The sequence below is a fragment of the Micromesistius poutassou genome (genome assembly GCF_964030765.1).
Source record: "Micromesistius poutassou genome assembly, chromosome: 12".
Taxonomy (NCBI): Eukaryota; Metazoa; Chordata; class Actinopteri; order Gadiformes; family Gadidae; genus Micromesistius; species Micromesistius poutassou.
The window spans coordinates 6,696,623-6,721,999 of NC_140282.1; the positions used below are offsets into that span (position 1 = coordinate 6,696,623).

The following is a 25,377-nucleotide window of genomic DNA, read 5'->3' on the forward strand; positions in this document are numbered from 1 at the left end:
GCGTAATATGAACCCATTAATGACATTTGTGCTGAAGCTTTAGTGTTGGGGAGGATATAACATTATGAATGCTCAACCTTCCTCCTATCTCATGCACTCAAAAATAAGCGCATGGATAGAGGAAATAAGGAAAGGAAATAATAAGGAAATAAGGAAAAAGTATCCCTCATCATAGACTACAAATTATGCAAAACTAAAGGGGAGAATAATTACTATATTATTAACCAGACTTTCTGATGACACTTTTCTCATCCTAAAAACAAAACAAGACTAATAAAACAGGAGGCAAGTTTATGAGCCTTTTGCCTTATGAATTAAGAGCTTTCCTGCTGATTGCCACTGATAAAATAAATGTTCTTGACAGAAATAATACTTAAATGATTCGAGTATAAGCAGGGTTTACCATTCCTAATGTTTAATATGTGTGTGTCAAAGTATAATGTACAAGTTGCTATGAATGAACATCATATTAGAAGCCAGAAAAATCACACCAGCCAGATATTGACCAAATATTGAGAAATTGTACTTTTTGCCCAGAAGACAACAGGCTGTATAGAAGCATTGGAACAAAAATATATATTATTTACATCAAACACATTTTCAAGTTTGGACACCCTGGACCCACAGCTGCTTTGTTGTTTTGTTTGAGAGAGGTGTGTCTTTAGAAGTCTCTCACTGCTTGTAAAGGGAGTAAAATCACCCTTCTGTGAGATTGGATTCATGTTGCACGACTTGCATTTAAACCGATGGGGATAGCATCATACAAGCCTCAGATATCTTAACACTATTGTGTCTCTTCATGACAACTACATCTCACCTGAGATCCTCTCTCTCACTACATGTAAGTGACTAAGTCCTGTTTATTTTAATTGTACATTTAGCACCATGTAGGTGTACGTGTAGGTGCTTTACAGAGCTTTATAAATAAGGACCATAATGTGTTCTTATCTTTTGTGTTGAATTTCCAAACCAGCTTCTAGTTATAATGCAAGTCACAGTAATCTGTGACAAAAGATTGCTGTGGTATCCTTTTAGAAACAAATTGATGCTGTTTCCTGTATGACTTATATGATCACTTAAAATAAATACAAAGTAACTATTGACTTCGGAGGTGAGAAAAGGTTTTCTTTGGGAAACCCTGGTCTCAATGCCAGGCAGTCAAGGCAATTACAACTGCAAATATGTATTCCGCATCACCCTTAAAGAGCTAAATGTTACTCAGAACCCATTGTCATAAATCTGCTCAGTGTAAGACTTGTTGTCTCACAACAGTTCAATGCAAAACAAAAATCAAAAGTTAAGACAGAAATAAAGATAAATTGGCAAATGTATATGTTGAACCATTTCTTCCATCGAAAAACACATTTGATATGAAACCAAACAGAGGAACCCCAGAACTTAATCCAGTGATGTGCCTCAAGCACTTACAAGTTGAACAGAAATGCTATCACATATAAAGTCGTGAGAGAAATTAACACTTTAATTTACTTTGAGAGCATATGCAACAGGTCAATAAACATGTAAAACCAGACTGGTAAGTTACATTTTTTTTGATATTGCACTTAATTATAATTTGGCCATGGCATATGGAAGAAAAAAATCTTGTTCTACAACCATTAACATATTCCTGTCATTTCACTGTAGAACATGCATGTGCATCTTTAGAAGGGGGCAATATTACTTACTAAAATGATTTTATTTGAACTATATAACAAAAAGTAAAACAATAAGGTCACTCAGAAACATAAAACGTTTTTTAATAATGAAAAAGCATTGTACATTAATACAAGTCAAACTTAAAGTTGACAAGAGTTTCACAGGAATAAAACAACACAGCTTCAGACATCAATCAATCTCACATTTAATCCAATGAAAGAGACGAAAACAAGTTAAACTTTTACCCCTTGCTGCTAATCAATGAACTTCCTGTCTGCTTGGTGCTGACCAAGTTCTGCTGTACTTTGAGTACAACACAAGTAATACTTTGTTCTGTTTAAGGCTAAAATAACTGTATAACTGTAAGAAGACTCAACCTACTGTTCCACAGAGCAAGTGACCAATGATCAACAAAGTCCAGATTGAATAATTTCAACCCGGTAATCTACATTTGAATGAGAATGATGTTTCTCATTCAAATGTAGAAAGTCAGTTCCAATTCAACCAGATGGCAATGGACATGGAGTACTTATAGCTTATAAGTGTTTCTCATAGAGATGTCCATGTAGCCCCGGGGACCAGCACGATCACATCCCTTTACGAGGAAAATTGCAGTTTTAAGCACAACAAACTCTTTATTTCTCTGATTCAGAACATTATTTCAGGTGTCTAGTGCAGTGGCCTAGCAAATACTGGCTTCTACCATTCAGAATGAGAACCAATCCCCACCACTTGTAACAGTACAAAAAATAAAATAAATACATACTGTACATGTATTTCCACTTGATGTCACTATGTCAAACCAGTTGCCTTTTAGGAAAACATGGGAGGATGGCGCTAGAAAACGCTACCAATAGTTCTTCATGCAAAATGTTTACAAGCCTTAGGTGTTGCGCTAGTGCTATGCAATTTCGTCTGAAATATTAAATTGGCAAAATATCAAATAATTTTACTAAATATGTTGATGAAAGGCTATCTTTACTTACCTATCTGGGTATATTGGTATCATGGCATTATGTATTTAAACATTTATTCAACATTTGTTGTCTTTGGCTTGCAAATGCACACTTTGGTATCCATAGAACTACATGGGCAAGTGTATATAATATACTCTCTACAACTGAAATATACTTAGAGATAGTTTACAGAACCAAAATATACTCATTACAATTAAGTATTTGTTAAAGGTGTAGCAGTCATATTTAAACCTATTTACTATGACTGGTATTAGAGATAGTTGACAGAACCAAAATATACTTATTACAATTAAGTATCTGTTCAAGTTGTAGTAGTCATATTAAAACCTATTTACTAAGACCAGTATAAGAGATAGTTGGCAATAATGTTGGAGGAACAGGGAAGTTATGGACCAAAACAAACTTGGGAGCTAAAACCAACAAGGTTTAAACAATTGGAATATCTTGTCACTTTAAAGATGTCCCGGGGATAAGTAATCTTATCTGAGTTTGTACTTCCTTTTATTTGACCTTTCCAATGATGTCTAAGGCCAGGAACATGAATAGTCTTCAGATCACATAAAACCCTTCGATAGAGGGTTGATGAATCAGATACAAACAGACGGGTTTACTCTGAACACCAGGCAGCTGCTGAAGATGGATGAGGATGATCTAATAAGAGGATCAATGCCAGGCAATTTTTTCTTCCACTGGCTGTTTAGGAATGTTCTGATGCCACTACATTAAACATAGATGCTTGTGGTTAGGGCTGGAGCCACCTTCTGCACATACAGACGCATTGGTGAAGGTTTCTAGAGCTGATTGGACTACAGAATATAGAGAGTGATAAGACAAAAGCTTAAAGGCTACATGTAGGGAGCTAATGCTAATTAAATGGGGTAAAAATGGCATACAGTTTAGTTTGGCGAGGTAATGAAATGTGGCACAAAAAACACACACACGCTAATAGATGGCAGTTTTTTGTTGGAACATTTGTTTGGAAAGCAACAGCATCATTTTGGATACATCTCTGAAATTACAAAATTATAAATATACAGTGGTTGCATACCTTTTTAAGTTATACAAGACAAAAATCCTTCCCCCCAAACAGGCCCAGGCACAGGTTAATATTTGGGGCTTGATTGAAAGTTACACCCTCACCACTGGCCCTGGTCACATGTGTCCCTGGCCCTGCTGGGTGTTCCTCTGCTCCAGACAGCCACACACCCACATGGACACCACCTCCGTGCTGCCGTCGTTGTACTGCACCATGAAGGAGTGATCCTGCATAAGATCATTACACAAGCGTCAAGTGATATTTATCGTTATCACAAAGCTCTCGTGGGTTTTGTCGTATTTTTAAATATATTGAATTGACACTGAAAATAATGATATACTGAACAAACAATAAAATGCTTCATAAAAAATTTGATTTGAAATAAAATCCTTTTTACTATTTAGTAAAATAGTTTATTTTCTAATCTCTAGTAGTGCTGTTAGTTATTGTAAGTTTGTGCTACTATCGTTAAAGTCCTCTTAAAGGCTTTGCACTCAAATTAAGTGGAATTGCCAGCCTTAGGCGAGTGCTTTTGGTAGCATGCAACATGAGAACGGGAACATCATTTGAGAAGACAAGATTTCCCTGCCATAAACTACACAGACGTTCCATTAATCACCATTCAGTCAAAGTGTCATGTTAATACACTGCCTGACATTACTGAAGTTGTCTCTCTCGGAAAACAACACGTTTTTTTTGTTGATGATGCAAGAAAGTAGCTCAAATTGGAGTAAGACCAAGTTTTTCTGTAATAAGGCTAGAAATGTATGAAAACAGATTAAAATATGTAATAAAACAATATCTTAATAATACAAGTCATTGTCAAGACAGACAATTGGTTGACCACAATCTCAATCCCCTGCAAGGAAAACCTGAATTAGGTCAACTTTACAACTATGCATGAGTCCATGCACCAAATCACCAACATATGTTCAGCTCTTGTTTCCATTCCACACAAGAGCAAGAACAAGGCAGTTGGACTTTAAACCAAGATGTCCAATGTTACCCAAAGCGGCTCAATAGCCGACCCGGGCAGTTTCCCCAGACCTAAATCTGTTCTCATCTGGTCAAAGATCAGGAGGTCAACGGGTGAAAGAGGCTATAAATGAGACACGTCAAACTGAGTCCGACCCATGAATTCCATTTGTCCCTCTTCTCCGGGAACAATTAGATAAACAGCGTTGCACCGGGGCCTCTGTGAATGGACTTGTCTGTACTGATTTTGATGACGAGTGCACATCATAATGAAGAGACAGCATCCTGGCACACAGCTCACAGGAGCTCACGCCAGACTAAAAGATTAAGTAGGAGAAGAAGACACCGCGGGCAGAGACACTTGGTCTCAGAGGCCTGTTCGGTCTGGGGCACATGGTCAGGTTGGCCAGTAACTCGTACTGAACATTACTGCATCAGTACATCCTCCTCATTTTCAAGACATTCATCTTAATTGCAGTGTTGTAGTTGTTGTCAGGATGACACATCTTATCCCAAGCCACAAGATGTTTGGATACTTTTGAATGGTACATTTTTCAGGAGGGTAGGGAAAATTGATTCTAGTCACAATGTACGTACAGGGTCATGATGGAAGGTGAGAACATATTTAACCAGAGGCAATAGGCAATAATTACGTACAACAAACAAAGCAGCAGACCGTCATAACATCTCAAAATTATCTGGTTAACACTGCATACGCCTATGGTGCTAATGCAGTATTTTGACAATGGATTTGCTTCTACAGTGTATAAGCTGCTCACAGTTAGCCGGCAGATGAGTTTTACATAGTTTAGTAGAGGATGCTAACACACTCCCCTGAGTTCTACTGCTGTCCAGACTGTGGACATGGTGAAGGACTGAGGGGAACCCCATCAATCCTAGTGTCCTTCTAATGTGCAGCTGGGGTTAACACAGTCTGAGGTTAATTACTCTCATATTAGTACGTGTGTGTGTGTGTGTGTGTGTGTGTGTGTGTGTGTGTGTGTGTGTGTGTGTGTGTGTGTCAGTCTAAGCGGGGTGGAGTGGACGCTCCTGGGTGCTGCAATGTGCTGGATACCCATCTCATCAATCATTCCCCCTTGCCTCCAACTGTGTGTGTGTGTGTGTGTGTGTGGTGGGGGGTAAAGAGGTGAGTCCAGAGTGATGTCTTCAATAACCAGCTCTACGGTGCGGCTCCAGAAACTAACCCTGACAGACTGAATGTGTCTGATGGCATTTGACCTGGTTAAGAGTGCGTGGCTTTGCTTTGTCCTCTTACCGGACACACACACACACACACACACACACACACACACACACACACACACACACACACACACACACACACACACACACACACACACACACACACACACACACACACACACACACAAACCTGTCCCCCGCGTACACACACACTTGTTATTTTTTTCCATGGTGCACGATACAGGAACACAGGCCTGCTGTGGTCACAAACAGTCAGTGGAGAGGGTGCGGATGAGACAGGAGGGGTCTCAGGTGGAGGGGGAACGGCTTCACCTCACACCGTTCTGATGAAAGTCGCTGTCGTCGCCACGGTGATGAGGGCGATGCCACGGTGGGGGGAGGATTTGTTTAAAGGTACGACTGCATTAATCACCAGTCCGGCCATATCAAAATGACATAATCACCTGAATGTAGAGCTTGAATAATAATCTATATATGAGAGAAAAAAAAAAAGGAGGCTCAAAACCCAGGGGAAATTCCACCCAACTCTTTAATTGTTTGGCGCTCTTGATGGGCCTTTTTAATCGAAGATTAATTCATGCAATTTTAAATAACTCTCCATATGATTAATAACCTGGGAAGAAATTAAGAGGACTTTGAGGCAATTACAACGGGAGAGTGGTCATCACCTCATTAGAGCAGCGTCGGACACAACACGCTTACCGGGCCAGCGTGTGAGAGGAGAGGATGAGGGAGGGAGAAAGAGACAGAGAGGGAGGTCAGTAGCCAAACTAGGCCCTTGACGTTGTGCGTGTTAATCAGTAGCGGCCATTAGAAACTAGGTAAGCATGCCTTAAGTCTTAAAGTAATAATACATGTTACAGACTTTACTACTTTATCTCGGCAAGGCAAACAGATGTTTTTCCTATTTTTCTATGCATATAGTGAGTTCTAAACACCAAATCCAAAGTCATACTGCATTATTAATATTGAGATTTGCATGGAAATATAGCGATGTTAGTTTTTTTGACAATCTTTCTATTGACTAAAGTCAACCTAAATATGTGTTGTCGTAATGTACAACTGTGAAATATTCTAGGCCATTACCAAATGATAAACGCTGTGCTGTTTAACGAGCAGGCTTTGTTGATGAAAATAACATTACTGACCTTTCCCTTTTTATTCTGTGGGGAACAGGTGAACTGCAAAAGCTCCATGCAAGAGTTTGTGGAAGAGAGGTCTCACACTCACCCCTTGATGGCAAACCACCTCCCAGGCAAAAGAAGACCATTAAACAGAAATAGTTAAGCAGGTCAGGGGTGCAATGCGGTTCTCTGTATTTTAAGCACAAAGTAACTTTTTACACATCCTCTCAGAATATCGCAGAATATGTGCTTGTGTCCAAAATGTGTATATTTCTGCTTACCCAGTTGTGTTGAGCCAGTGTATAGAACCAAAAATTACAACTTGTATGTATGATTTGGACAGTGTGATACAGACGACAAAAGATTTTGTGGTGCAACCGTTCAGGATTCCTCTCGGCAGTCACAATGCTCCCATCTGTGTATTGTGTGTAATGTGCACATGCATGTGTGTATATTGTGTGAATTGTGTGTGCCTGTGTGTATCATGTACAGAGTATGTGTGCATCATGAAATATGTGCACGTGTGTGTGTATCATGCGTTATGGGTGTGTGTATTATGTATTGTGGGCGTGCGTGTGCGTGTGTGTGTGTGTGTGTGCGTGTGTGCGCGTGCGTGCGTGCGTGCACGTGTGTATGTGTGTGGTGGCGTGAAGAGGTCGCAGCTAGACGCAGGATGAGCAGGGGGTTCTTTGTAAGAGGCAGAGGGACTCATCTGGTTCCTCTGGGGCTGGGGAGTGTGTGAATGTGTGTACGTGTGCATATGAATAGGAGTGGGGGGGGGAGGCGCTGCGTTAACAAAGGTGCTAAAAGGATGTGTTGAAGGCCGCTGGACGGGGGAATAGGGGACAGGCAGGGGGAGGGGGGGAGGAAACAGGACTGACATGTCCATCAAATCCCAATCACAAAATGGAAAATTTAGCACACACGCACACACACAGACACACACACACACGACACACCTATTCAATTAGGTAATGCACATAGTGCCATAACCCCGCTCGTTGGAAGCCATTTTGTCTCACGCTTCCACGAGGAGATGAAACATGACAGCCTGTCCCGAGTCAAACTCCAAGGCTCGGGTGGTGTGGATCAGCACACAGCGGCCAGCAGCCTGTGCGGCCCTGGGAGCAGGCCAATGGAAAGTCTCCCTCACAGACCAACGTCATGTTAGCCTCTGATGACAGGATAGGGTGTCCCCATGATGAAAGATGCATCAGAGTCACCGGCGGAAACAAACACACCGTCACTTTCATATGACACGGATCATCGCGCCGCTCTTTGAGAACAAGGAAAGACGGGAGAACGGGGGCGAGCAAGAAGGACGCCAGTGCTTTGTCCTGAGTGACACTGAGGGACGGACCCAGCCCACTGGGGTCTTTGTGCCTGTGGACTAGAGGCTGACGTCGTGCTCGGCATGTATCAGGAGTCACATCCAGTCATCCGCCATGCGGTCAAGGCTATGTAATGCCAGCTAGTGTGACGAAAGCCTCGTAGCCTCTACATCAGGACGACGTCAGTGTAATTCTGGCATGAAAACAGATAAAATAAGCCCTCCAGATACTTTTTTTCGTTGATCAACCAGTATAGAGCTTGCCCGGAGCAACGCCAACAGCCCAAATGGCTTACATTCTGTTGGCTAGGGGCAGTGTGTGGAACGCTTCCAAATCAAACTTTTTTAACCACTAATATACTCAAAATAGCACCAAACCTCTGCAGTAGCATGACTAGGGTCCCTACATATAAAACAAAGCATCAACAACTTAGTTAGCGTATGTAGTGTTGATTCTTAGTGTTGATTCTTCGTTTTATGTGTAGGGACCCTAGTCATGCTACTGCAGAGGTTTGTTAGCCTAGAAATCTAGACGCCCCTAGCGGCAGCCAATTTAATTTGCAGCCAGGGGAGTCTAGCAACTCGCCGTTAGCTCACAAGCTGGAAAAACCAAACTCTGGTCAGGCCAATCACATCGTGTATAGAGTCGGTGGGCGGGCTTAACATAACGACGACTGAGTTGCGACGGTTCCGTGTGAAGTCTGTGCGGTCCCTGCTACATGATTGATTGTAGCGCTATCCTATTGCGTGTAGAGGGAATTTGAAAGACAACCGTTTATCCTTTATCCCTGGGATTGAGCCGTGCCAATGGAGTGTTCCCAGGCTAGAGGTTTGGTGCTATTTTGAGCATTATTAGTGGTTAAAAAATGCCGTTTTGGAAGCGTTCCATGCACTGCCCCTAGCCAATGCAATGTAAGCCATGGGGTTGTTAACATTGCTCTGGGCAAGCTCTATACTGGTTGATCAACGAAAAAAAGGGTCTGGAGGGCTTATTTGATCTGTTTTCATGCCGAAAAAGACCCTGGGTTCTATTTTTGCTGGAATTACACTTTAATGTCTCAAAATGATCGCCTTTCTTCAAATGGTTGTTTTCAGTTCACAGAATATATATCTGCCACTTTTCAAATGCAGGAAAACTGACAAAGTTGTCACAGTCCACAACTTAGTTTTATATTAAAGATTTTGAATTTATTTGATTTGATACAGATCAGATGGAAGTTCCAGCAGACAAAGCACCCTATGCTCATACTTTCATGAATTAATCTGCTTTTCAGCACAAACCAAGAACCCCCCCCCCCCAAAAAAAATAGGCCCAAAGTTTTCCTTTATGTTGGTGTCATTGCATTTAGCTTAACCTGAGCCTGGTAAGCCATTTAAAACCAGATCTGAAAAGCCTTTAGCATCAGCTTGTAACCCTTATTGTGTCTCATGTCCGTGACGAAGCCCATCAACAGCAGACGAACAATACGATTGTCGTCGGGGTTCTCAGCGGACGCGGGAAGCGCGACTAATAGGATCAGAACCCAGATGACGATAACAACGGCAATAAAAAGGCGCACCAATGATTAGAGAAACCGCATGTTAAGAGCTGATGCGCAAACAAGGGCTTAGATATCGTGTGTTGAAGGTGAGGGGGGGGGGGGGTAGGCTCATAAAATAACATAATTTGCCCAATACCGAACATAAGCATGCGGTTTTTTTTTAAAGCATTGCTATTCAGGAGTAGGCAGATGAAAGAGAAAAAAAAAACTCACCATCAAATGGAGGCAATTCAGAAGCAGAGGGAGGAATGGGTGGGGGGGGGAGAGGTAGAGGGAGACTGAGACAGAGAGAGAGGTGTATATACACACTGTCTCCAGCTGTGTCTAGCTGCATTACCATACAGATAGAATAGGTACAGACTTTTAATATGTATACAAGATGCTGAAGAGGGAAGGAGGGAAGAGGGGGTGAAATGAAGAGAGGTGAGGAGGAGGAGAAGAAGAGGGAAAGACAATTGAGAGTCTGGAGTTGCAGAGACAGATACCCATGACCTTATCTCATCAACCCATCATGGAAAGAGAGGAAGAGGAGGACAAAGAGGAAAATAAGAGATTGTGGGCAGAAAGAGGAACAGAGCGGAGGAAGCTAATAGGGAAATACATTATTAAGAAGAAGGGTTATGAGGAAGGTAACAAAAGGAGAGAAAGACAAAACAATACCAATGGCATGAGCAGAGGAAAGGTCCTCAGGTGGAGAAGAGGTGGAGAGTGAAATGAGGAGGGAGAGAGAGAACGAAAACAATGGTTGAGGAGGAGGGGAGTGTGAAAAGCAGGAGGCTTTGAGCAGAGAGAGTGGAGAAGCAGAAGTGGATGAGAGGGACAATAACAGGGAGCAGCTGGTAAACCGGGAGACGCCCTTGCAGGTTACCTGGTCACACTTTGATCAGTTAATCGGTCCTATTGCTCTACCCATCCGTCCAACCCTTATTATGGCTTTCTAATCATTACAAAAAGGTCCAGTTCTCTTTACACAGGGTTTTGTACGCATCTGCATCTTTCTCTCACACACACACACACAGCCCTTGTCTCAGTCTCTCTGTGGAGTTAGCTGATGCTATCCGTGGTCCTGAAACACAAGCCAGAATGCGTCACAGCTCTTAAAAAGGTGGCCGGTGCAAATGACCATGACCTTGTGTGCCGAAGAGCCCCGTACACCAAAGCGAAGACGCAGCACAATGGGAAAGCCTGTGGGGCCACTCTGGTGGAAGCCTCGCTCATCTTACACAGGATATACCTTTGTAGTGCGATCGCACACATGCACACATGCGCACGGATCTGCCGTGTACGCACAAACAAACACTATCAACAACTATTTACCTATTGTTCTTACAATAGATTAAATTTGGAAAACTTTTGTTTGAGCAGAATAAATTTTTGGTGCTGGCCAGGCCTTGTTTAATTCAGATGGCCTTCTTTTGAATTTAATTCAATGAACCAGAGAGTTGAAGCAGGTCTCTTACCACAAGGTCTCTGTCAACACTCTACCAACGCTACCATTCATACTCACAGTGTTCTTTACTGTTGTCCCCATTAAAAATAAAAAAATAAAAACCTGCTACATCTTTCTTTCTGTACATATACAATTGCACGTACCGATATGGCACTGATATAATATAAATGAATGAAATCCTTAATGGAATGCATGATTATGATCACCCTGCTTTTACAGGGATTCAGAACCCTTCATTCTTCTGGGTTCCATTTGACGGTTTGAAAGGGAGACTGGATGGAACTTACCATGAGCTTATTGGGGGCGGGACGCTCTTTGGGGTTTCGCCTCATGCTGCGAGAGGAAAAAGAAAAAGACAGATACAAGCGCCATTGAAAAAAGGATCTGAAAAGGACAACAGGTCAGTTTCTTTTTACCAATGTTCATGTTAGTGAAACATGTTTTTTTTTTCAATAACACCGGAGGTATTTATTCGAGGAGTGGGGCTTGAGACAACCGTGCCCTTGAAAGCAGTGCAACTGAAGCAACAAGGCCTTGACCTCCAGTAACCTAAACACACCGTCTAGCAGGTTTTAAGTGTGTGTGTGTGTGTGTGTGTGTGTGTGTGTGTGTGTGTGTGTGTGTGTGTGTGTGTGTCAGTCTGTCCACGACGGTGTGTAAGTATATGTGGTCTCTCTGTCATAACGACCTACATATGGGGGACTATGAGGGATTAGCTGAAAGCCCTTCAGGAGCTAGTCATGTTACTGGGTGATGTATCACGGCATACTGGGGGGGCAGGTGGGCGGGGGGGGACTGTGGCCCACTAAGAATAGCTGGGGAGCCAGTTCCGACCGGGCCCCTGTGTGGAGCTGGGGCCAGGCCGCGGTGCGCTGGCGTACCTGCTCGGGCTGTCCTGAGAGAGAGGTGCCCTTCATGAGTAAATAAGGCGGCCATGTGAAATAAACAACAGCTGGCGCAGCCCGTGCCAAGCCATGCCCCCACCCACACCGTATACACATTCAATTCTGCGCACACACACACACACACAAACGATATGCTTGTGTATTTATTATTGTTTGTTTTACGGTGTAGGTCACTTGGGACTAACCATTCAAAGCAAAAAGGTGGATAAAACATTGCCTTTGTTCTGTCGAACTAAAGAAAACAGTTCACACTGAATAGCTTTTATATCCATTTTGACCAGCACTGAATATTACAGCCATCATAAAAGCATACGATCGCAAACCACAGGGCCATTAACACACAATAGTCAAACACACACACACACGCACACACACACACACACACGGGCACACGCACACAGTACAGCATACGCACCACTGAGTGATATAGTGTACAAACTCCTCGCTGAACTGGTCCACAGGCAGCACCGGAGGATCCTGAAGTTCAGAACAGGAGAGCAGAAGAACAACACAAGAAGGTCAGAAAGTGTCTTCAGAAAGACTTAAACAACCCATGGTAGCACTGTCGACCCCAGTTAACCCCAGTATTGAAAAAAATCACTATATGTTGACATAAAAAAAAATCGAACAAATAATTTCACTCATGCCTTCATTATTTTAGACTGAGCTTCATAAGTGGATTAAAAACATGCAAAATAGCATTGTAGCACCTCCTTGGTTAAGGAAATGCACCTGAACCTATTGTTGAGGACACAACGGGACAGGACTAAATAATTACTATTTCAACGTGGACATACAAGGAGGGTGGTAGGGGGGGTATGGAAGGGACTGAAAGTGAGTTGTTTGGCCATCGCAGTTCCCAGAAGGATAGATACAAAATGTAACGATTGAGTGTATTTGTCAATGGAAAAAAATAAATAGCCTTGGGTTTTATTTGCAGCATTAACCGTTTTTGTCAGGTCATTTAAAAAAAGACCAGAATAAACCAGAGCTTTCACCAGAGCTCCTTCTTTCATTCTCATTTCAGAGGTTGGGGATGAAGGTTTATTGTTATTTATGGCCATCAAGTTTAAAAAAAATCACAAAAGGATACAGAAAACCATTTAAGATACACATGATATTATCCAACGATAGTTATTAGGCCATGCACACAATGCAATGCAAAAATAAACTCAGTTTTGGCCTTCCATCCACACTAAGGAGGCCTTTTCTTCAACCAAAAACAGAGGTTTTCAGTGATGCTGACATGACTGCATGGCATAGAGAAAAAAAACACTGAATTTTGATTGTGACGTTGTTCAGAAATCGCCAGTCAGCTCAAGTGGTCAGGGCTTGCGAAAAGTCATGGCAAGAAATGGTGAAGAGGCCATTTTCGTGTGGATGGAGAGTTTGAAAATAATCATCTATTGTGGTGTGGAACTCCAAGTCTGGTCCTTGACATAATTTAGAGCCACTAAAAGCCTTGGCTCTCTAGACTGAAAAACAGCACAACATGCACCTGGGGACATGTGATTCTGTTTAGTACAGATACACTAAGAGACAAGATGGTTGACATTGCACTTTTAAAAGCAGGTGACATGCCAGCTTTCTGAATTTGACTGACAGTTCTTTGACTGCTGCAATCAGTTTACAATATAAATCCCTTATTCACCTTTGTCTGATGTCATGAACATATGGCCTAAATAAATGGACAGATTTTCACACTATAAAAGGTAAGAAAACCAGCTATGAGCACCAATTAGGTAACACATTAAAAAAAGAGACAGTGGGAAGCCTGAAGACCTGGTTCAACCTGTCACCTTATTACAAGGCTACACATTCTATGGCTCTGAATAAAGGCTCTGAATTTAACATCCAATAGAATTCACATTCCATCTACATCAGGGGTGGGAAAAATAATCGATTCTTCAATGCATCGCAAATCTCTCTAGAACGATTCTGTCTCGATGCAGAAAGATTAATAATCTGAAACAAATTAAATAAAAAAAATGTTTTTTTAATTTTATTAAAATTGTTTGCCTACTGCAGAGCACTACAGAAAACTACTTTCTGCCTGCGGGTTCTCAGCACAGACTTAACATAACATATTAAGTAAGGTAATTCATCTGTTGATTGTCTTTAATGATCATCACACAAGTATGAAGTGATTAGCAAACTCAGATGTATATATATATTTTTTTAAATCCTGCATGGAAATGTACATAAAAAAAAATGTTGCATCGAGATGCATCAATAATTGTTTTAGAATTGAATTGTGAGGTGCCAAGAGATTCCCACCCCTAATTTACATTGGAACCTGCAATCTAAGCCATTTCAATTTGGGGACTTTATTCCAATGGGATGAGGAGGAAAAATATGTTCTTTTGACAAGGTCTCCCAGGAACTTTTTATTGACTTGGGAACCGCTGTCATAAATAAAATCAGATGACAATGTGTACAATGCCAGTTCAATGGGGACATTGATGTGAAAATCCTGGATTCCCAAGGACACGTTACATTCAGTTTTTTTTTGTTGCAGCAGCAGTCCCCCGTCTAAAGGCAACGCCGTGGAGTGGTAATCGACAGCCAACATGACCTCCGATGCCTCTGCTAACGGCTTGAATTCTGTCTCCTTGGGTCAAGACGTCTAGTGATTCCAAAGGGAAGTAAACAGAAGGGAAACGGCTATAGACTCAAAAGGTACGCCCAACAAAAGGTGCTGCTGCAAACCACTCAGCCTCTGCAACTATGCAGAAAGCCAATTAGCAAAAGGAAAACTCAAGGAGAGATCTGTGAGAAGTTATCACCGTCTTTCGGTCCACCAGCGGTAATGGAAGGAGTCTATTGTGCTACAGCTGCGCGTAAAAAAGTTCCACAGGTCTTTTAAAAAGTTTCTGCATGAATAGTGGCGCCGAGCCAAAGAGTCAAAAAAGAGTGTGTTTTGAGATATTGTGCAGAAGGCTACCGATATATCCTATTAAATATATATCCTAGCTGGATGTGTATGTCAGCACATACACTGTGTGTGTGTGTGTTTCGGTAAACTTAAAAAAAAATTGTTTGCACATTATGGGCACGTAAGACCTCTTACAAAAAAAACAGAGAGGGTAGTCTGTGAGTACAAAGAGGAGAAGTTAAATGTGTGTTTTATTGCTGACGCTGGTGCATCTAATGGTAAGGTCTCCATGGCCAACTGTACCACTCTGTGTTTGGGTAAAGGTGTGGTCATATGTGAGTGGTGTGTGGCATTGGCTGCTTGAATACATTGTGTGCCATTGCCCCAGAGCACACCCACCTTAACCAGCTACTCTCTTCCTTTGTCCTCTATCCATTCATGGATCCTGCTTTCTCTTAAACATTCTATTACTCCTGTTTTCTCTGCTCAGGTCCTCATCAGACTGACAAATATAAATGTTTGAGATATAATATGTATTATTTCCAACTAAATGCAATCTGCTGGATGAAATCAAACAAATAAGGGTTGTCTTTCTGGTACAATGGCCGCAGAACCATTGAACAGTCGCACAAAATGTATTAACTTTTGTGATTTGAGATTTGAAAAAAGTAAGGTAAGTTGAAGGAAAAGTGGAATCCAGTGATCCGGAATGATGGCGAGGACAATTTAAATTGTTGAAAGGATTTTTGGGAGGTGTTTCTTTGCTGCCTTACCAACAGGAGGCGTGTGATGAATGCATATATGAATAATGATATGTAATAAAATGCAATAATTATCTATATATATATAAATTTATAAATTTATAAATCTACATATATATGGAAATTGCTAAAAACACAATTGTTTTTACATAGACCACATGCTTGTGCACACAGGTGGTAATGCATCCAATGAAAATGTGAAAATAGAGAAACAGGCACTTTAAAAGACACGGGCACAATGGCTTGAGATCAGCAGCACAGTGAAACCGAAAGCGTAGTGCCGGGGTTTACAAGCTCTTTACATTACCAGCCCTGCTGAGCTATTAAAAACACCTCTGGGCAATGTTTCCCGTTCCTTAATGCTCCGATCAGTGGGCGCCGGCAAAGCGTGATGCATGCACCTATTTAAATTAACAAAGGAATGGGCTCCTTCTAATCTAGCTGTGCTTCAGAAGGCCCTCTCTAGATTAGCAATATATCATAGCGCAAGCACAGGCGCCTCTGTACCACACATGCAAACACTCAGAATCACCCTCCAGCGCTATGAGCTGCATGCATCACTGTACACGCCGTTTAGAGGGAGAGCACCAAACAATTTCCACCCAGTGGGATATGGTAAATGTGCATGCACACCCGCACGCATGAACACACACACACACACACGGTTGGAATCATCAGCTAAGGGGGTCAATTCAGACAGTATTCTTCAAGCACATGGAATATTTGCAGACATTTAGTTAGAACCAGGGTTTGCACACGCACACGCACACACACACGTATTCATATCTCCAGCTGAGCTAAACACCAGTGCTGCTTTGATGTGGCGGCGGGCGGCTGAGCAAAGAGGAGCGTGGCGGATGAAAGCCTCCCGTCAATGGCCTCCATTTTGAGACCTGTGTGTCGAGGCTACAAGTAAATATACATGTCATTGGCACAGGGCAATTATTAGGCTAAATTAGATCAGTAATTACAGGCTTGAAATTGAAGCAGGAGTTCCTTATCAGAAGGGCCAATTGGTATGCAACAAGTAGAGGAGAGTGGTCCACTAATGGGGACGGACACAAGGCATGCGGCAGGATCAACCCTAGAAGAGACGTCCTGTTCTAAGCCAATTGTTGTGTTTAACATGTACGTGCATGTGTGTGTGCACCATTGTGTTTGTGCTCCTCTGTAGGTAAACATGTTTGTACGGTCCATTTGTGCCATCATTGGTTTCAGACAGATCTAAGGGCTTCTACGTTTTTATTTATCTCAAGATCCCCAAGATCTTATATTCCTGTATGCGCTTGTTGGAGTGTGTCTCTCGCACACACTCACAAACACACTAACTTGGATGATACTACTGATCCATAACATGGTTTATAACACACACCACTGAAAAAAAATAATTTTACTCAGCACTATATTCAAAGTACAGCCCATTTGTATTTGATCACATTTTAGAAGGGCAACAACTGATTTTCTCAATAAATGCAACCCAAGATGTCATTAGAAAGTTAGTCCACTGGGTCAACGGTAGCCACAAACCCTTCAAGTTATTCAAAGACCCAAAGCAAGCCCACCCCCTCCACCGGAGCAGCGATTGTGTGTGGACAGCCTTTTGCACGTGTTATCCTTGGATTAAGAGCATGAGAGGACCCTTGCCAATGCAGTTTGGGAACTGCAGTGCGCTGTTTAAAATGAAGAAGGTCAGACATCCTATTAGCCTATTGTTGCTGAAACCAATGAGGCAAGGTGAAGAATTACTGTGCATAATAGCACCAATGGAATATTAGGGCCGGCAGTATTACTACTAGACCCAGGGCAGATGTGTGTGCAGTTCTGTTTGCCTTAAAAAATTAATAAAGTGGCCGTTGTGATCGGAGCACTGAAATGTGCTGTCGATCACAGCAATCCTTTTTTGTGCTTTTCTTTTTCTCTGGTTCTCGTTGCGGAACATTGACCCTGCAGACTGGTTTGGATAGAATTATGTAAATAAAAAACGTCAATAAATAAATATATATATTTATATATCTATATACATAGATACATAAATCTCTCTAAGACTGAGTGTTCTAAAGAGATTTTCGTCCATCTAAACAATTGATGCTCTCTCCTGTTCTGCCTTCATCCTCTCCCGGAGTTGAGGTTTCTGGTCTGGTATGGGGTAGAGGGGAGTGGCTCTGGGAGATGGTGGTTGGGGGGGGGGTAGAGGCCAGGCTAGGTCCTGGCCGATGGAGGCCGCCTCTCTCTTGCCTCAGGGGGAGACGGCAGCAAAGGGCGAAGGAACATTTTTTGAGGGATGCCTCTGCACCACTGACTAATGAACAGATCAGCCCAGGTCAACCCATTACAAGCAAAGGCGTTTAATTATTAATTATGGCCAATCTATAGGCACTTAGGGCCACGTGACATGCTATGTTTACTCTGCTGGTGCTCTAGGTGGGGTTATGGGCATGTTGTGGCATTCCTCTATTAGACTGTCAGTAGCAAAGACAGGTTCAGGGAAGGGGACCGTTCCGTAAGCATCAACAGCAGCTAGAGAAACACACCCTGTGTGGTTCCCGCAAGCTAGAAAACAGGGATAGGACCAGAAGGGGAGCAGAAAGGTGTTACTGTTAACTTAAAACAAGGCTGAATAATTATTCCTCATTAATCTATCAATAATTATTGCCATAAGGGTAGAACTTATGTTCCTATTAAGGTATTTTTACAATTTGTGAATGTGTGTTAAAAAAATCACTGTTAATCCCCAATATAGCTTTGAATGACATTGTGTTCATGCATGTTTGGGTGTTTGCATGTGTGGGTGTTTGCGTGTGTGGGTGTTTGTGTGTGTGGGTGTTTGCGTGCATGTGTGTGTGTGTGTGTGTGTGTGTGTGTGTGTGTGTGTGTGTGTGTGTGTGTGTGTGTGTGTGTGTGTGTGTGTGTGTCAGCCGTGCTCAGTGTAGCCTGCAGAGTGATGTGCAGGTGCATGCGTATATAGCTGCAGGCAGATGCACGGGGCGGAGGGTGGCAGGAGCGTGCGGGGAGCAAAGCCACCGGAGTGGCTTGCTTCATTAGGAAACAAAATATAAGCTTTCCGGGCCATTAGGAGCGACTTTAGATGCAGAAGCACATAAGACGGCGACTCACCTCATCAACGATGCATTGCAGTAACTGGAGAGGCTAGGAGACGGAAGAATGATAGAGGGAGGGATGGGGAGAGATGGAGTATTAGCTTACATGCGACATCTTGGAAATAGTGGGAAAATAGTGTAATAAAAAACACCATCTCTACTTAGATTAATCAAATGCAGCGAGCTGTGGCAGAGCCATCATTCAGCTACTGAATGTTTTTATTATTCCATAATGGCACTTAATGTAATACCAGCACTTAAAGCCCGCTCTAATATTTCATTTCAAAGAGGCAATTTGAGGGGTTTTCGAATGAGAGAGCCAATCAAGAGTGAAACACTATTGGGTGTAAAGGAGGGAGTGTAGGGGACTCTATTTTACACTCCCCTTTTCTTCTATGCCATAAAGAGCCATACCATTAAAGAGCCTTGGTTCTTCTGAATCTGTAAAGAAGACACGGAGACAGACAGCAGACAGAGGAGATGAAGGAAAATGTAATTAGTGTGTCATAATCACAACGATGCACTTGGACACATTATGATCACTGGGGGAAAATTATTGCATTCCTAGTGGCAATTTGTGCTTGTGTTCGCACCATTTACATAATGAAAACTTACAAATGCTAATAGCCTTGGTCTCATTTGTAGTGAGTAGGGGAGTGAAATAACCTAATAATGCCAAATTTTAGAGCAGCGTTTAATCTGCGCCTTCCAGGTTATACAGAAATGCTGGGATGTTAACTTATCCCTGGGATGTGCATGTGAAGGCCTTTTTGCCCTAACACAAGTGCACAGTACACTGAAGTGAATTGAAATGCCTTGGGAAGCTTCCTAGTAGAAGTGACACCCTATTGACACCCAATAAGGCTTGCATACATGCAAGCAAACATGCAAGCAAACCAACAACTAACTGGGTGTATATATAAATGTATATCTTTGACTGTGATTGATGCTTCTGCTATTTGAAGACTTCTTACTATTAGATACAGACTGCTTGTTGTAGAGATGCCACTTTGTCGACTTGAGGAAACAAGTGTCCCTTAATCAAATCGGTCTCATGGATTGTAAAATAAAAGTGTGCGCACATATCCTTCTTCAAACACCAGCAAGCGTGCTTCAATCTGCAAAAATAACTTTTGATAAATGATTTGTCTTTATGACCACATATTTTCTTGAAGTTAGTTAGGAGACCTGCTATATCTCTGAATAGGAAACACCAGACATCTGTGCACAACTATACAAAGCCCTCATCTCACCCCACTAATGAATGCTGAGCATTTTAGCTGTGAAAATGCTCTTCTGAATCTGCCGCTACAGTGTTAACATATAAATGATTTTGCTGTAAAATTAACTGAAGGAAACCAAAGGTCATTTGCCTGTTTGAAGTGTGTGTGCAAGGTCTCATCTCAGCCCGGCTAAAGCAAATGCTCAATTTGACTGGATATAATATTAGACAATGTATAAATTAAATACAGGTTTTCAGACTCTTTAAATAACCAGATTTCCCAACGATCAAAGTGGCATGCAACTGGAGAGTGGAACGGAGGAGAGGTGAGGGACATTTATTGAGAGTGTCAGAGCACCTTGTTCACGTGAGTTTGACCACATATTAATTGGAACATTAGTGTTGTGTCCTTTTCGATGCGGTACAGACTCTGAACACCGTGGGCTGATTGGCTGATTATTGTATTGCTACATGCATGTTTGTCCTGAGGGCGAACATTGTGGACCGATGACGATCAAAGTGTAATAAGACTTCCTTTAAAGGGAAACTGACGCACTTGACTGTGCTCTAATATAAGAGAGTATGCCGCCTCATACGTATGTTGAAAAAGATCACTGTCCGCCTCATCCACTCAGTTTCTGCAAATAACTTGAAGAAAGGTCGGACCATTGATGTCCTTTTGGCAAATCGGACCAACGGAGGATGCAGATCACGGACCAACATTTCTGCATTTATTTATACTTGGAAACAGAGTTAGCATTGCACTCTGAGATATTTCGCAATATACGTATAAAGTAGTACGCTGTTATATTAGAAAATAGAAAATGTGACGGTTACCCTTTATGGAGATAATGGGTACACTGGATATAGAGACCAAGTATGTTCCACTGGTTTGTGGCACCAATGTCCTTCTACCCAACAACTTCTGAAAAATGATGTGTACTGCATGAATGCCCTTTCATCAGATAGTCCTCCAAGCCTCTTGGTGGCATTGACAATTCAACTATAATGAACATCAAGGAGTGGAGCGATCAATTTAGGTTGAAGCTTCAGTGCAACAGCCAACCATTCAATTTAATGAATACCACATAAAGATAACTTGATTAATAATGTTATGTTAAACCGATAAACAATAACTTTTGTAAAGGGAGGTAAAACTAAGCACAGAGTACTGATTATTGTAAATTAAATAATCTCCCAGCTTTCCAAGATAAAGATGGAAACGATTAATCTCTTTTAAACATTATCATGAAGAGGCTGGGTAGTACATGTGGGCTGATTATAAAAGGCTTTATTATAAAGGGATGCGCTTACTTCAAAAGTCGATCGTCACTTGAAGACCACCGATTTTCAAATACATGTAATACGAAGGTTAAGAAAGGGAGTTCCTTGTTAGATCAAATCCTTTGAAAACCTCTGTTTCAAAGGCCTTCTGTGCTTGCAGGCAAGGGCAGCCCCTGTCTGTCACCACAAAGACATGAACACATGTTGGAGGAACATGGCCAGAAGGTTGTGGTTGTTATTCCATTTTTCCTCTCCTCAAGGTTTTGCTAACAAGCAAAATATATAAGCCATTTGTCAGACATGTGTGGTTGATGGCCGGTGGCGGGTTTGAGGTTCTATGGAGGTTCTTACTGTTTATATGGTGAGTGCGATGTTACACTGCAATGCGTTTTGCAGATTTAACCTCATTGGAAGTGAGGTTAGCCATTGCGAGTCAAATGTGAGCATATGTTATGTGTTTTAGGCAACTTTTTTTTTAAAGTATGTATGCATCATCAATATATGACTGTATCCCTTATCTGTTCAAATCACGGAAACTAAATCACAAAAATAAATAAAATAGGAACATGAATTCTGTCAATTCAAGAGATAAAAGAAAGAAGAAACCAATCAAAGAGAAGGCAGAACAACAGTGCCAGGAGCAGCATGTTGTTTGATTGACACTGCAGTGGAATGGAACATATCCAAAGAAACACAACTCAAAACTAGGATTTAATTAACATGAAACTACTGGCATGTTTTTCCCTCCATCCATCTACATTTAGGTAAATTACAAAAAAAAAAAAAAAAAAAAAAAGAATAGCGAGAAAAGAAAGCGGGCAACAAATCAATCAGCAGCAGAAACCGCTGGCGGCTGTGTAAACACACCACATCAGCTTTGGTGTCTTCAAAGACTTTCAGAGCGAGCCAGGCAAAAACTCCATTAACTCCCGACAAAGAATGCAAATAAGTTATGCTGGTGTGTGTAGCGAAGCGATATTCCAGAAGAAACTGCCTCTTCCCACTGACAAATAAAAGATGATGACTAGACACACACAAAGCGAAGATAAAAAAAATTATGTGCCAGACAATTCTGTGAGTGGCCTCCATAAAAGAAGGAAGAATGAGATTGAGGCTTTTAGATTTAGGATGTAAGACTAACAAACATTTTCTAAATCCTCCATTTCACACTTTCGGATATGCTTATCTAAGACCAATCTGTGATGTAAACAACCTTCTCTTCTGGGTTCAGTTTGTTGACTGGTTCCCTACATTATTCTGCCCTTTGGCCCCAGAAAGTGTTCCGCGTTAGGTGAAGCAGGGGGGTTGATGCAGACAGCTGTGCCAGTAGTCTGCGGGAATGACAGCCAAGGCCCGGGGACTGGGGCCGGCTGCGCCCGGCGAGCTGGATCTGATCGCTACAGCGAAACGCCGCTCTGACACAGCCCCGCAGGTGAACTGTCTGAAGCACCATATGGAGGCAGGAGGAAATGGGAACGCCAGGACTCAAGAGAGAGCTATGGTGAGGAGAGAGGAAGCCCTCCCAAGTCTGTCTCCCGTTCTCTCTCTCCCTTCAAAAGTACACTGTGTCAAAATTGTTCTGCTGCAAGAACAAATAAATAAAAAATTAAATGACACATGAAAATACCTTAGAACTAAACCGACAAAGTAGGGGCTAATACCATCATACTACAAACAAAAGCGCTGTGTGAACTGTTCATTTGGGGGGAAAAGGAAAAATGGCAGGTATGGAAGTGAGCCAGGGTGAAAAAGATTGAACGCAAATGTGAGAAAACACAGGTGCAAAATGTTGAAGGTTCCCTGTATGGTTGAATTCTTAGTTCATTCATAAATAGAATGCTTGTGGTTTTTTTTTTACAATGCTATTGTCCCCTGGTATGTTGGCATATTTCTAATATGATTCAATCTTTAATATTGGTTAGGGTAAAAGTGTTCTAAATTTTATTTGCATAATTTTTGTCAAAATACAAATAACAAAAATAATAATAACTAAAAAGTGATTGAAGAATCTTAGTGATGAAATAATGAAAAACTAATTAAGTCCCTTAGGAAGTTTCAGGTTTCTGAAATATTTTTTTATCAGCTTTGCACTATGATTCAAGTCACAAGATAATGTATATAACAATATTTGGTACACGTGACATTTATTTTTTCTAAATATCACAGAACCATCATGAGGGTCTGTGAATAACAACAATGTTGATGTAAACAGTTGCAACTATTGAACAGTTTAACTCAATGTCCTTAGGGCAGCAGTCTGATAGCAGGAGGCCAGGAGGTAAACAGAGGAAACTAGATTAGTGTTGCTCAGTCAGGGATGAGCCAGATAAATCCATCTTAAAGGCTTAATTAAGAGTTGATAGGATTGAGGAAGTCACTTTTGTAGTCGGCAATTACATATGAGCAGGGTTTTAACTGGAAAAAATAAATAGGTAAGTACTGGCAGACGGAGAAGGAATATTACCAGCATGGTAAATCTGTTTAACGACTTAAAAGGAATCGTGTCCTTGATCGGCGATTGCTCAAATATATAGTTCAGCAGAGATTCCAACTTTGTTTTGAACTTGTGCTTTGAATGTGCTCAGGCTGAAATGTTATAAATGTGTTTACTATATATATTTATTAGTGCTGTCAAACGATTAAAATATTTAATCGCGATTAATCGCATTAATGTCAGTTAACTCACGATTAATCGCAATTAATCACACATTTTTATCTATTCTTAATGTCCCTTGATTTCTTTTTGTCCCATTATTTTTTCTCATTTTAATGCTCTTATCAACATGGAAAAGTGGATCGGCTTGCTTTGTGCAAATGTTTTGTTATTGAAAACAACATTGCCATATACTGTAGTGTTCAATTTCACAATAACATTCTCACTTGGAGCAGTCATTCACACTTGGAGCAAATCAGACTTGGACCCCTCAGACAATGTAACATTGTCCATCAATAAAAAGGTAAAAAAAAATAAATAAAATAAATGTAAAAAAAAACAAACCTTAATCTCACGATGAAAAAATTGACGCCATTAAAATGGGTTTGCTAACCCTAACCCTAACGGGGTTAGGGTTAGCAAACCCATTTTAATGGCGTCATATAATGGCGTCATATTATATATATATATATATATATATATATATATATACACATAATTATTAGTGTTCTTAATAAAAAAATGTGTTGATTGGTTAGTGTTGTGTCGGATCAGAACTAAACCAACAGTCTACACAGCCTACATAAACACACAACATAGAAAGCAGCTCACCTGTGGATAGGGGAACATGCCAAGTGCCAGCTGTGGACATAAAGGAAACAGGACATAAAGGTTATTGCTGACGGTAAGCCCCTGGTGTGATGAACAAGGAATGAGGAATATTCCTTCCCAAGGAATAAACCTTACCTACCTTATTATTCCTTCCACAAGGTTATCTTAAATCAACTGCACTTTGGATAAGACTGATGCTTAAGTTATGAATATATTATTGTCCACTACATCCCTCTACAACAGGGGACGTCTGTTCCTCTTTAAAACCATGCAACAGCGTTCTACAGGGCACAGTATACAATATATTCTACCTGTTCTCATTTTGACACAATGTGTGCACATTTATAGCCTTTTTATAATTCTAGCATGCTGTATAATGAAGATATGAATAACGATAGGTCATAAACGTAGTATAGTTTGATACATTTATAATATTTTTGATTGGACACAACAAATTAATAAAATTTACAATAGAAGGGACTTCAGTTGTAGGGATGCAAGCACAATCTCTGCACACCCCTGAGGAAAAGGGGTGGGGGGGCAGAACATGAGCTATTAGTTAATAATAGCCCCCCCAAGAATGCCCCCCAACTAGCACTTAATTTGAGGGATAAACAGATAAAAGGGAGACTTGTGTTACAATTACCGAAAACG

The 25,377-nt window shown here is 41.3% G+C and overlaps 1 protein-coding gene across 1 annotated transcript in view; it reads right to left on the minus strand.

Moving 5' to 3' along the window:
• Positions 1-1,774: 1,774 nt before the first annotated feature.
• map2k5 (mitogen-activated protein kinase kinase 5) overlaps positions 1,775-25,377 on the minus strand; it is a 48,826-nt gene continuing 25,223 nt past the window's right edge. Inside the window, exons 17-22 of the mRNA XM_084476276.1 lie at positions 24,724-24,753; positions 19,367-19,393; positions 18,969-19,001; positions 12,634-12,695; positions 11,601-11,646; positions 1,775-3,896 (exon numbers count right to left, since the gene is read on the minus strand). Coding sequence (XP_084332402.1) covers positions 3,786-3,896; positions 11,601-11,646; positions 12,634-12,695; positions 18,969-19,001; positions 19,367-19,393; positions 24,724-24,753 — 309 coding nt within the window. The 3' untranslated portion in view covers positions 1,775-3,785. The remainder of the gene's footprint in view (positions 3,897-11,600; positions 11,647-12,633; positions 12,696-18,968; positions 19,002-19,366; positions 19,394-24,723; positions 24,754-25,377) is intronic.